The sequence below is a fragment of the Sceloporus occidentalis genome, unplaced genomic scaffold (genome assembly GCF_023333645.1).
Source record: "Sceloporus occidentalis isolate IW3139 unplaced genomic scaffold, rSceOcc1.0.p SCAF_2, whole genome shotgun sequence".
In the NCBI taxonomy this organism is placed as follows: domain Eukaryota; kingdom Metazoa; phylum Chordata; class Lepidosauria; order Squamata; family Phrynosomatidae; genus Sceloporus; species Sceloporus occidentalis.
The window spans coordinates 271,137,498-271,150,188 of record NW_028316982.1 but is presented as its reverse complement, the minus strand read 5'-3'; the positions used below and the strand labels follow the sequence as shown (position 1 = coordinate 271,150,188).

The 12,691-nt window shown below is 45.1% G+C and overlaps 1 protein-coding gene across 3 annotated transcripts; it reads left to right on the top strand.

The window, feature by feature from the left end:
* Positions 1–6,343: 6,343 nt before the first annotated feature.
* On the top strand, positions 6,344–11,197 carry LOC149320176 (sialidase-3-like). Of its 3 annotated transcripts, none has more exons than XM_089508287.1 (3): positions 6,344–6,520; positions 7,760–7,993; positions 9,538–11,197. In XM_089508287.1, the coding sequence occupies exons 2-3, from the start codon at positions 7,784–7,786 to the stop codon at positions 10,600–10,602; spliced, it is 1,275 nt and encodes a 424-aa protein (XP_089364413.1). In that variant the 5' UTR covers positions 6,344–6,520; positions 7,760–7,783; the 3' UTR covers positions 10,603–11,197. The 3 variants fall into 3 exon arrangements, with proteins under 3 accessions (XP_089364413.1, XP_089364414.1, XP_089364412.1); XM_089508288.1 differs by lacking the exon at positions 6,344–6,520 and adding an exon at positions 6,531–6,619; XM_089508286.1 differs by lacking the exon at positions 6,344–6,520 and adding an exon at positions 6,808–6,907.
* Positions 11,198–12,691: the final 1,494 nt, after the last annotated feature.

Sequence of the window (12,691 nt, the reverse complement as noted above, 5' to 3'; positions counted from 1 at the left end):
GTAGCTAATACTCCAGAGGACAGGATCAAGATTCAAAATGACCTGAATAGCTTAGAAAGCTGGGCCAAAGCTAACCAAAGAAATATCAGCAGGGAGAAATGTAAGGTACTGCACTTAGGATGGAAAAATGAAATGCACAGATATAGTATTATGGGAGACACCTGGCTGAACGAGACATGTGTGAAAGGGATCTAGGAGTTCAGGTAGACCACAAATTGAACATGAGTCAACACTGATGCAACAGCTAAAAAGGCCAATGCGATTCTAGGCTGCACCAAGAGAAGTATAGTGTCGATCAAGGGAAGTAATAGTGCCACTGTATTCTGCTTTGGTCAGGCCTCACCTGGAATACTGTGTCGAGTTCTGGGCACCACAGTTCAAACGGACATTGAGAAACTGCAGCATGTCCAAAGGAGGGCGACCAAAATGGTGAAGGGTCTGGAAACCATGAAGCCCTATGAGAAGAGGGTGCTGGGGATATTTAGCCTGGAGAAGAGAAGGTTAAGTGGTGATATGATAGCCCCATTTAAGTATTTGAAGGGGTGTCACATTGAGGAGGGAACAAGCTTGTTTGCTGCTGCTCCAGAGACTAACATGGAACAACAAATGTAAGCTCCAGGAAAAGGGATTCCAGCTCAACATTAGGAGGAACTTCCTGAGAGTAACTGGGCTGTTTGACAGTGGAACACACTCCTTCCTCGGAGTGCAGTGGAGTCTCCTTCCTTGGAGGTCTTTAAACAGAGGCTGGATGGCCATCTGTCAGGTACGCTTGGATTGTATAGAATGGGGTTGGAGTGGATGACCCTTGAGGGTCTCCCTAATCTAGGAATGTATGATTCTGAAGATAGGTTGCAAGGAATTCATCAGCCACAAAAAGAGGATGGATAGCACTGGGCTAGAGCACAAAACTAAGCACTGGGTGTGTCTGAACTCAAAGAGTTCTTGTTACTGCAGTTTAGAATTGGCCTTTTTAGCTGCTGCATCACACTGTTGACTTATGTTCAGCTTGTGGTCTATTAGGACTCCTAGATCCCTTTCCCATCTGCTGTTTTCAACCTTGACTGAGTCCAGTGGTCTTCCTTTCTTTCTACGGCTTTCTACCTTTCCTAGCATTGTTGCCTTTTCTAATGAGTCTTGCCTTCGGTGTCTATTCCCTTTTCTTCCTCTCAGCTGTTGAGGAGCATCTCCCTCTTTGGATTAAGGCTGCATCTGCACTGTACAAATAGCGCTGTTCTGTTATTGCTGTTGTTTTGCTGTTGTTCTTGTTTATTTATATAGCGCTTTAGGTTTTGCATGGCACTTTATGCAATAATCAAAACAAGAATACAGTTGAAACCTGCCTGCGGCATGCAGTCTACAGTCAAAAGCAGCCAAGATGATAAAAAACAGCATAATTATCTAATTCTTAAAACAGTAAACTATAAAAGCAATACACACTTACACTTATCTGACTATCAAAATCAGGCTGTTGTTTGATCCCGCTTTAACTGCCGCAGCTCCATCCTGTGAAATCCTGGGATTTGTAGTTTGCCGGGTCTCTGATGGAGACGGCTAAATAGCTGACCAAATCACAAATCCCAGGATTCCATAGCATTATTATTTATTATTATTATTAAACTTTATTTCTATAGCGCTGTAATTATACACAGCGCTGTACAAAGTCGGTAAAATTAGAAGTAAATAAAAGCCTGCCCAAGGCGTACATTCTAAGATAATAACAATTAAAAGAGGAATAGATAAAATTACCATATAGAAAGGAAAAAACAGAGTAAAAACATCAAATCAAACAAATCACATCACCTCAAATATTGTCAGACAGCCAGATAACAATCACAAATTCCCTGAGAACGCTTCCCTAAACAATATGGTTTTCAGCTCAGCTTTAAAGCTGGTTAGGGAAGTGATGAGCCGTGCATGCAGAGGAAGAAGGTTCCAGGAATGAGGGGCAGCTAGAGAGAAGGGACGGATCCGGGATGGGGCAGAGGAGATCCTGGGTTGAGAGAGGAGACTTTGGCTACCAGAGCAGAGAGTGCGAGTAGGGATGTAGGGAGAGAGAAGATCAGTTAAATAAAGAGGGGCCAGCCCATGCAGGGCTTTAAAGGTGAGTAGCAAAAGTTTGTACCTGATGTGGAAAGGAAGAGGGAGCCAGTGAAGGGAAGACAACAGAGGGGAGACATGATCATAACGGCGAGCGAGTGAAATAATGCGTGCAGCTGAATGCTGAACAGAAATTAATGGGTGGAGATGAGAGAGGGGAAGCCCTGCCAAGAGGAGGTTGCAGTAGTCTAGTCGTGAGACCACTAGGGCATGGACCAGTGTCTTTGCGGTAGAAGCTGAGAGATATGGACGGATTTTGGCGATATTATAGAGAAAAAATCTACAGACTTTGGCTGTAGTCTGGATCTGAGGGATAAATGACAAAGAGGAGTCAAAGATGAAACCGAGACTGCGGGCTTCCTGGACCGGCTGGATCGAGATGTTATTGACGGAAATAGAAAAGGAATAGTGAAGGGTGGGCTTAGGAGGGAAAACAAGAAGCTCAGTCTTGGACATATTGAGCTTCAGACGCCGATGGTGCATCCAGTGGGAGACAGCTGTTAAACAGGATGACACTTGCTGCTCTAGCTCTGGTGAAAGATTAGGGGTGGAAAGGTACAGCTGGGTATCATCGGCGTAAAGATGGTAGGAGAAACCAAAAGAACTGATAAGTTTGCCAAGGGAGAGTGTGTATAAAGAGAACAGAAGGGCACCCAAAACAGAGCCCTGAGGAACTCCAACAGATAAGGGGACAGAAGACGAGGTCTGACCACCTGAGACCACTGAAAAAGATCGATCTGACAAGTAAGATGTGAACCAATCGAGAACAAGGCCCGAGAAACCAAGGTCAGAGAGTACATCTATTAGGAGACAGTGGTCCACGGTGTCGAAGGCCGCAGACAGATCGAGTAGGACAAGGATAGAATAAAGGCCATTCGCCTTGGCCCGCAAAAGATCATTTGAGATCTTAGTAAGGGCCGTCTCTGTGGAGTGCCGTGGGCGAAAACCAGACTGGAAGGGATCCAGAATGGAGTTGGTTTCAAGAAACTCAAGACAGCGTGAATAGACGACTCGTTCCAACACCTTGGAGAGAAAAGGAAGAAGAGAGATTGGACGATAGCTAGCCAAGGAAGAGGGGTCGAGAGAGGGTTTTTTCAGGATAGGGGAAACTAAGGCATGTTTGAAGACTGAGGGGAAGGAACCCGAAGAGAGAGAGAGAGATTAAAGATATAGAGGAGGGAGGGTAACAAAGAGGGGGCTATAGAGATTAGAAGACGAGAAGGAAGTGGGTCAAGAGAGCAGGTGGTGGGTTTGGATGAGTTCAGCAGCGAAGAGAGTTCTTCCAAAGAAACAGGAGGAAACACAGAGAGTTTATTAGTAGGAGGGGCGAGGAGATTAGTGGTGGGAGCCAAATCAAGAAGAGTTAACTCAGAACGAATGGTAGTGATCTTTGTAATGAAGTAGTTGACGAAGTCGGAGGGAGACAATAGTGGAGAGACAGAGGGAGGAGAGGGTTTTAACAGTGTGTTGAAACAGGAGAACAAGCGCTGCGGGCATCTCTCGTTGGCGCAGATCAATGATTTGAAATAGTCTTGTTTTGCCATCGACAGGGCGCGTGAAAAAGATAAAAGAACGAACTTAAAATGGATAAAGTCAGCCCACTCCCTGGACTTTCTCCAGAGACGTTCGGCTGCTCGGGAGCAGGACCGGAGAAATCTAACAGTGGGAGTGATCCAGGGCTGAGGCCTAGTCATAGAAGAAGAGGAGGACACGCGCGTAGATACTGGGGCAAAGCTGTCAAGAGTTGAAGAGAGAGTAGAATTCAGTAAAGACATAGCTGAGTCAGCAGAGTCCCCAAGATTGAGAGAAGCGAAGGATGAATCCAAGGACTGAGTGAGATGGTTAAGGTTAATAGAATGAAGATCACGGAACTGGCGGAGGACGGTATGACGGGGAGGTGGGATGTAGGTACGAATAAAGGAAAGTAGGTGATGGTCAGATAGTGGGAAATCAGAAGCCAAGTAGTCAGACACGACACACTTGGAGGGGAGAACTAAGTCGAGACAGTGACCAAGGGAATGGGTTGGAGAGTTGGAATGGGGTTGGAGACCGAAGGAAGCTAAGAGAGAGCTGAAACGAGAGGTTGAGGAATTCTTGGGATCGTCGAGGTGGATGTTAAAGTCACCTAAGATCAGGGAGGGGACAGTATCTGAAAGAAAAAATGTCAACCAAGATTCAAAATCTGTGAAAAACTGAGACGCTGAACCAGGAGGACGATAGATGATGGCAACCCGAAGTTGCAGAGGAAAATACAGTCTAATAGAGTGTAATTCAAATGAGGAGAAGGAGTAGCTGGGGGGAGAAGAGAGAACCTGAAACTGGCAGAGCTTTGATAATAAGATGCCGACCCCTCCTCCGCGACCCTCAGGGCGGCCAGTGTGGGTAAAAGAGAGACCGCCAAGAGAAAGGGCAGCAGAGGTAGCAGTATCGTGGGCCGGAAGCCAGGTTTCAGTGAGGGCAAGAAGATTAAATGATTGAGATAGAAAAAGATCATGGATTACCGCTGCTTTTGGGGCAGCGGAGCGGCAATTCCAGAGAGCGCAAGAGAAAGGGAGTTGGGAGATAGGGAGGGGGCGGATAGGGATGAGAGAAGGAGAAGGAGAGGTGCGAGGAGCCATGGAGAAGAGAGGTTTGGGTGACAAACAGATGGCAGGAGAAAATGAAGAAAAGAGAAAAGCAGAAAAATAAAGATACAGTCCAACAGTGCTGGAAGGGATGGGGTGAGGATCCCAAGACATGAGGGAGTTGACAGAGGAGACGGGTAGCTATGGGAGCTTCCGGATGTCTGAGGGGTTACTGCCCTGCCTCTCTCTCTGCTGAGCTGGAGATGCTGCTGCTGCTACTTCCAGGGAGTCCCAGAAGAGTGGGAAGATGGAGGGAAGGTCAGCATTCAGCAGAGGTTCCTCTCAGGAGGCAGGCTGGCTGGTGTTCACATGAAGCCATGGCAGTTAAAGCGGTGTCAGATTGCACTATTTCTGCAGTGCAGATAAGCCCTACATTTCCATTGGTGTGCATGCTGCATCCAGCCCATTACTGAAGCAGACATTGGTGCACTGTGGTGATGATGATGATGAACAAATAATTCTTTCTTGTCTCTCTTCAAATCTCGATGCAAGGTATAGCATGATAAAATACAATTAAAAACACATAACTGTATCTCATTCAGCATTGTATTCATTACTAAGGTCCAAAACACACTGCAGAAATGATCCAATCTGAGACCGCTTTAACTGCACTGGCTCAGTGTTAGGGAATCCTGGGAACTATAGTACATTGTGGTACTAGAGCTCTACCTCACAAAACTACAGTTCCCAGAATTCCCTAGCATTGAGCCAGGATAGTTAAAGCGGTCTCAAACTGGATTATATCTGCAGTGTGTTTTGGACCTCTGAACAGGGTGCATTTCCTATAGTAACTCGAAATTGCAGGAGTATATACACAATATATATTATATGTATTCTATATAACAGATTATTATTATATATATGTGTGTGTTATATTATGTATCATATTAATATTAATTAATATAATATATTAAATATACATCATAATATATGTAATATTAAATATTGCATATGCTAAAATAATTACATTAAATTATATGTATATTAAACTATTAAATATGCACAATTATATGTACTGTTTTATATCTATACATTTAATACATATAATTGTGCATATTTAATAATTTAATATACATATAATTTAATATATAATATAGTCATGTTTTACAATAACATAACATATTGTTAATATTGTATATTAATATAACATATTAATTATAATATTTTATAATTATCTTGTGAGACACCTTGGGTCCCTTTCAGGGAGAAAGGTGTCAAAAATATAAAATTAATAAATAATAAATAATTATTATATATATATATATATATATATATATAATGTATTATAATATAATATATATTATTTAATACAATTATATATATATATTACTGTATGATATTATTATTATTAGGCTTATGGAGGGTCTCTTTCAGAGAGAAAGGTAGCATAAAAATGACATTAACAAATAATGTATTATAATATGTGTGTGTGTGTGTTTGTGTATATATATATAATGTATTATAGTATAATATATATTATTTAATATAATTATATATGTGTGTGTATACACACACACACATTTTTATTAGGCTTATGGAGGGGGCGTGGCCAGAGCACTATGGGCGGGGCTTCTTCTCCCAGTGGGCGTTCCAGTCCCCTCTCGGTGGGTGGTCCAGGCAGCCACTGCGTGGGTGGCCCAGAGTTTCATGCAAGGCCCAGTATTCAATCCCCCCTTTTTTGCATGTTCCTCTTGCTGCAAAGTTTTGCAGCAGAAGGCCGGATCTTGCTGCAAGGAAAGGGAAAGAGAGGATAGTCATTCCTTTGCTCCGCCTTCCAGTCTGCAGTTCTGCTTCTTGGGGTGAGAAGAGTCCTAGGCCCACTCCAGGGCCCATCATCCTGCTGAAGGGACCGTTGGGGGGTGCCTTTTCCGCTTTCCTTTATTGCTGCTCCTGAAGCGGTGAGACAGGGAAAGAGGGAGGGAAGAAGGACCCCAAAATAATCCTCCACCAAGGATTGGAAACATTCCCTTATTGTGTGTGTGGGTGTTTGTATGGGTGTGTACTACAGCTCCCAGCATGCGCCTAGCAACTGTTTCTGCTGAGGAGTTAATTTGCTTTTGGAATGCAGAATCCCCCCACCACCACCACCAGCAGCAGCAGCATTTAATGGAAAGAGCTTGCAGGAAAACCCTTTGGGGATGACTGCAACACCCAGAATCCCCCCACCAGCACTTCCATTAAAGAAGGTAGAGAGCTTAGAGAAAAACAAATGTTTGTGTGTGGTTCTTGTGGACTCGCAACTCCTGCTGAGTTTCACAACTGACTGTGCTGACTAAGCCTGATGGGAGCAGCAGGCTTGCTATAAAACACCCAAACTGCTCTAATCATTAAACACATCAACAGCTAACCATTCAACACATAAATTAAAACACATGCACACGGTTGTGTCACTGGGCTTGGCGTCATCTGGCGCATTCTCTCCTGGCGTCACTCCCTTCCCACTGACCTCCCATTTCACACCACACAGAATCCTAATGTTATTCCTAAATTGTAATGCCCATATGCCACTGAATGTACACTTGGCCCTCCACATTTGTGCATTTGACTTTTGCGGATTTGATTATTCACAGGTTTTGTTAATAAGTTCTCTCTAGGCATCTCTAGGTCCTCCAGCACAACTCTATGGTCAACTTCAACCAAAAACCGGACTGAAGGAGCTAGAAGTTTCTAGAGAGAACACTCCACTAGGCATTTGTAGCTCCTCTAGCGCTACTCTATGGTCAGTCTCTGACTGGCCATGAAAACCCTTTGGTTGACCTTGGGCAAGTCACACTCTCTCAGCCTCAGAGGAAGGCAATGGCGAACCCCTCTAAAGAAACTTGCCTATGATATGATATGATATGGGTCGCCCTGAGTCAGAAATGGCTTCAAAACAAACACAACATTGATGTACAAGCAACCAATAGTGAATCCATCCTGGCCGCAATCCAGCACAGATGGAGTCGAAGCAGGTTTAGTGCAAGATTCGAACCCAGAACTGCAGTACTGGCATTGACATTCCCTGATGTCCCTTGGTTTTTTTCTCCTCTCCTCTTCAGTCTATTCAGGACGTCCCAAAAAACATGTCTTCTGAGTCTCAGGGTGGTTCTGGGAAAGTGACTCTTTTCCGCCAAGATGCCCCCGAGGGCCTTACCTACCGCATCCCGGCATTGCTGTACCTCCCTTCCGAGTCGACTTTCCTGGTGTTTGCAGAGAAACGGTCCTCCTTCAGAGATGAACACGCTGAGTTCCTGGTGATGAGACGAGGAAAGAAAGATGGGATGTCAGTCCAGGTAAGAAGAAGGGAGGGAAATATCTACATTGGGCCCTTGGTATTATAGAGGGTCCTGGGGTTTGCTTCCAGGATCCCCTGTGGATACCAAAATCTGTGCATGCACAAGTCCCGTTAAATACAATGGCATAGTAAAATGGTGACTCTTATACAATGGGTCTTGATATCTGCTGGTGGCGCAAGTCCCATTAAATACAATGGCAGTGGGCCCTTCCTATATGCAGGGCATCCATTCCGGACACACACACACACAGCGTATGGGGAAAATGTATATACTGGAATCCTGTTGATTCCTATGGCAGTACGCTCTCGTGCACGGTTCTGGCACATGCACCATTTTGTCTTCCTGGGCTTGCCTTGCGCATAATCTCAAAGCCACATACAGCAAGCCCACATATGATGCAGGCGGACTGTAAAATGGTGACCTTTATACAGTGGGTCTTGGTATCCACTGGGGCTTCGTTCCAAGCCCCCCCATGGATACCAAAATCTATGGATGCTCAAGGCCCTTATTTATTTATTTGGAGATTTAATGGTGCCTTTCTCCCAGTAGAGACCAAACATGGCTCATGGATAAAAACATTTTAAAATCATCTACACACACTGTAAAAATCACATTAAAATATACAAAAGTTAAAAGCATAACTAAAACCCACCTACCTACTACCACCCTGGTATGACTTATACATCAAATTAAAATGGCAACATAAAATGGCAAAATCAAGGTTTGCTTTTTGGACCGAATACACTCAACCCTCTGCATTTGCGGCTTTGACTTTTGCAACTTTGATTATTCACAAATTTCATTAATATATTATCTCTAGGAATATCTAGGTCCTCCAGGATAACTCTGTGGTCAGCTTTAACCAAAAGCCGTACTGAAGGACCTAGAGATCCCCAGAGAGGTGTTCTCTCAGGTAAAAACAGTGTTTCTGATATTTGCAGTATTTCCACTTTCACGGGAGTCCTGGGACCCTCACCCCAGCAAATGTGGAGGGACAAATGTATATGTTTTTGAATATTTTCAAGCCACAGAAGCTTAAATCCATGGAGAAAGAATCTGTGGATACAGAGGAACGACTGTATTTAAAAAACATGTCTCCCTATTTGAGCGGGGCTGAGATCTAAGATCTGCTGGGGAAGGTTTTGTCTTGATCCCACCATCATCATCACGGATGCCTGGTGAGGATACAGGCTGAGAGTATGTGATTTGCCCATAGTCAGCTAGTAGGTTTCCGTGTGTGAGTGAGATTATTTGCATGGTTGCATTGTAAAATGAAATGTGCCAATAACCCCTTAGTGTCAGGACATTCTTGCTCATGTTTGTTCCTGAATCCTTTTTCCTGCTAGTCAGGTTAATTGGTTTGGTTTTTCATTGGAAGTTGTGGTATTAAAGCACATATAATTCCAGTTGGAATGTATATGATAGATGTGGCAAGGATCAGACATATATATATATATATATATATAATTATTAACATACACACACACACACACACAGTATATGGTAGCCATTTTGAATCATTCTCTTTGGTCTTATTCTAGTGGGGCCCACAAGAGTCTCTTGTAACAGCCACGCTGCCCAACTGCCGCACCATGAGCCCATGCCCTGTGTTCGAGAAGAAGTCCGGCACCGTTTTCCTGTTCTTCATATGTGTGGAGACTCACGTGACGGAGTGGCACCAGATCACAACAGGAAGAAACGCAGCCAGGTTGGGCTACGTCTCGAGCCGGGATGGCGGCCGCACCTGGAGCCACACCACCGACTTGACCGAGCGGGTGATTGGGGAGGATTTGGAAAACTGGGCCACCTTTGCCGTTGGTCCGGGCCACGGGGTGCAGCTGAGCTCCGGACGCCTGGTGATTCCTGCCTACACCTATTATATCCACCAACGTGGCTCCAGTCCCACGCCTGTCTGCTTGACCCAACCCCATTGCTTCACTTTGTACAGCGACGATGGCGGGAAGAATTGGACCCGGGGCCAGCTCCTGAAGACTTTACGGACCACTGAGTGCCAGGTTGCTGAGCTGACCCACCAGAATGATAGCCAGGTTTTATATTGCAGTGCACGCAGTCCAGACAGAAGCCGGGCTGAGGCCTTTGGCATGGTATGTGGAGACCAGTTTGAGGAATCCTACTTGTGCAAAGAGTTGTGCGAGCCGCCGCACGGTTGCCAGGGGAGCATAGTGAGTTTCAATGCGCTGCCATTGCCCTCGGATGTGAGCCCAAAGGCAGATGAAGGTGAACCAATCCATCCATTGGGTATTCATGCTTCCTCTAATCCCCACAAGAGCACCAAGTCATGGCTGATTTTCTCCCATCCGACGCATGGCCACAAGCGTTTGGACCTGGGCATCTACCTGAATATGTCCCCATTGGATCCAGGATCCTGGAAGGGCCCCTGGGTGCTTTATAAAGGGCCCAGCGGCTACTCAGACTTGGCCGTCTGTGAGGAAGAGGGTGGCTCACTCATATTTGGATGTTTGTTTGAATGCGGAGTGACCCGGGAGTGCGAAGAAATTGCCTTTCAGGTGTTTACAGGTGCTGAGCTCCTGGGAAACCTGGTGCAAAGCGGTGCATGCACTGTTTCTCCCACAGAGCCAAAATAGTAGGACAGAACAATGCCCAAGTACTATTGTTGTTGTTACTTCTTACCCCCCTCTCCCCATGGATTGTACTTCAGAGGCCACAACAGTGGGTCCAAGAGTCACATGCATCCCATGGGGACCATACTTTTGCTCACCCGAGCTTAAAACAATTACTTATAACAGTTAAAGGTACCTGTAGCAATTTTGGGAGTTGAGGAGTAAGAGTAGAACAGAGTTATAATTCCAAAGACATGCAAAAAGCATTAGCTGCATTATTTGTTTTGATGCAGTGATAAGATGTTCTTATTTTTGATCAAAGTTATTGTAAAGGCATTTTGATAGGAATTTCCCAAGATTTGTGCTATTCATTTATTCAGTGCATAAGCAAGACCAAAGGCCCAGCAGTTCTGCATCATGGAACATGGATCTTTGGAGAAGCATCTTCTAAAGTGGCATTCAAGTGAAAGGACAAATTGGTTTGAAATTAACATATGCTCCGATCATTTCTGAATTCTAATGAAGAAGGAGAGTTTAAGTAGAAATTATTGTGGATAACCTGTTTAAAGTTGTTCTGATTTTGTTGTTGTTATGTAAGATCATCTTATTGCAAGTTCTTGAAAATGCTGAATAAAAAACTGTTTATGCCTTTCCTTGTTAAGCAAAGCATGTGTTTGAAGGGTGAATGAACAACATGAGTTGAGTTGAAAGAAGGGAAGAGATGGAGCAGATTAGTGGCCAATTTTAATTGCACTTTAAGAATGGATGTTGTCCAGCCTGGTCTTTTCCAGATGGGCTGTACTATCAATCGAACCCGCCCCAGCCAGCAATTGAATTTGTGACACTTGTACAGATCTGTGAGCTTTTACAGGCCAAGCTTGGATTTTAACCCTGGTCTCCAGAGTTGTGGTCCAGCACTGAAACCCCTCCACCACAATGGCTCTCCATAATATATAGAGTGGGTCCTTGGTATCCGCTGGGGTTAGGTCCCATGATTCCTTGTTGATATCGAAATCTGCGGGCTTTCAAATCCCACTAAATACAATGGATAGTAAAATGGTGTCCCTTATATGAAATGGCAAAATCAAGCTTTGCTCTTATGAATTTTCTGATGGATGTTGACCATAGAGTCGTGCTGGAGGAATTAGATTCCTAGAGAGAACATATGAATCAAATCCGTGAATAATCTAATACGCAAAAGTCAAAGCCGCAAATGTGGAGGGTTGATTGTACACACACACAAACACACAAATTCCTCAACATAGACTCCAACCATACATGGAGAGAGAAATCCAGCGCTCCAAGTGGGTTCAGGAAAGGAAGAGACAATAGGGACCACATTGCGAGAGACCCAGCGTGGTGTAATGGTTTGAGTACTGGACTACAACTCTGGAGTCCTGGGTTAAAATCCCAGCTTGGCCATGGAAACCCACTGGGGTGTCCTTGGGCACGTCACACTCTCTCAGCCTCGGGGGAAGGCCATGGCAAACCTCCTCTGAACAAGTCTTGCCATGAAAACCCCATGATAGGCTCGCCTTTGGGTCACCACAAGTCAGAGAGGGCTAGAAGGCGCACAAATGGGGCAAGTCACACACTCTCAGCCTCAGAGGATGGCCATGGCAAACCTCTGAAGAAACATGTCAAGAAAACCCCGTGACAGGTTCGCCTTAGGGTGGCCATAAGTTGAAAATAACTTGACACATAACAGCAACAAGAACAAGGGCAAGTCACACTCTCGCAGCCTCAGAGGATGGCGATGGCAAGCCCCCTCTGAAGAAACACGCCAAGGGAACCCCAGGATAGGGTCACCTTAGAGTGGCCATAAATTGGAAATGATTTGAAGGCACAGAACAGCCTCCACCAGCTGCCTCTTTGGAAGGCAAGAGGGCTCCCAAGGGGCTAGCCCTCCTGATGCCAAAGGGAACCAGGTGAGAGAGCCCTGGAGCCTTGTGCTGCTCACCTGCCCAGGTGAGCCCCAAGGATGCCCAGAGTGGGCGGGGCCAGTGGAGTCAGGGGCGGGGCTCCAGGGCTGGAGGTGATGCGGGGAGTGTGGCATGCATTTGGGGTTTATTCATTTTTGTGACCCACACCTCTGGAGCTGCCTCTTTTGCAA

What these genes read in the sequence shown, in the direction of transcription:
- LOC149320176 (XM_089508286.1), top strand. Translation starts at nt 6,860, where the DNA reads ATGACTGCAACACCCAGAATCCCCCCACCAGCACTTCCATTAAAGAAG. An exon ending in CAGCACTTCCATTAAAGAAG is followed by an intron (nt 6,908 to 7,759) that starts GTAGAGAGCTTA and finishes TCTCCTCTTCAG; the next exon opens with TCTATTCAGGACGTCCCAAA. An exon ending in AAGATGGGATGTCAGTCCAG is followed by an intron (nt 7,994 to 9,537) that starts GTAAGAAGAAGG and finishes GTCTTATTCTAG; the next exon opens with TGGGGCCCACAAGAGTCTCT.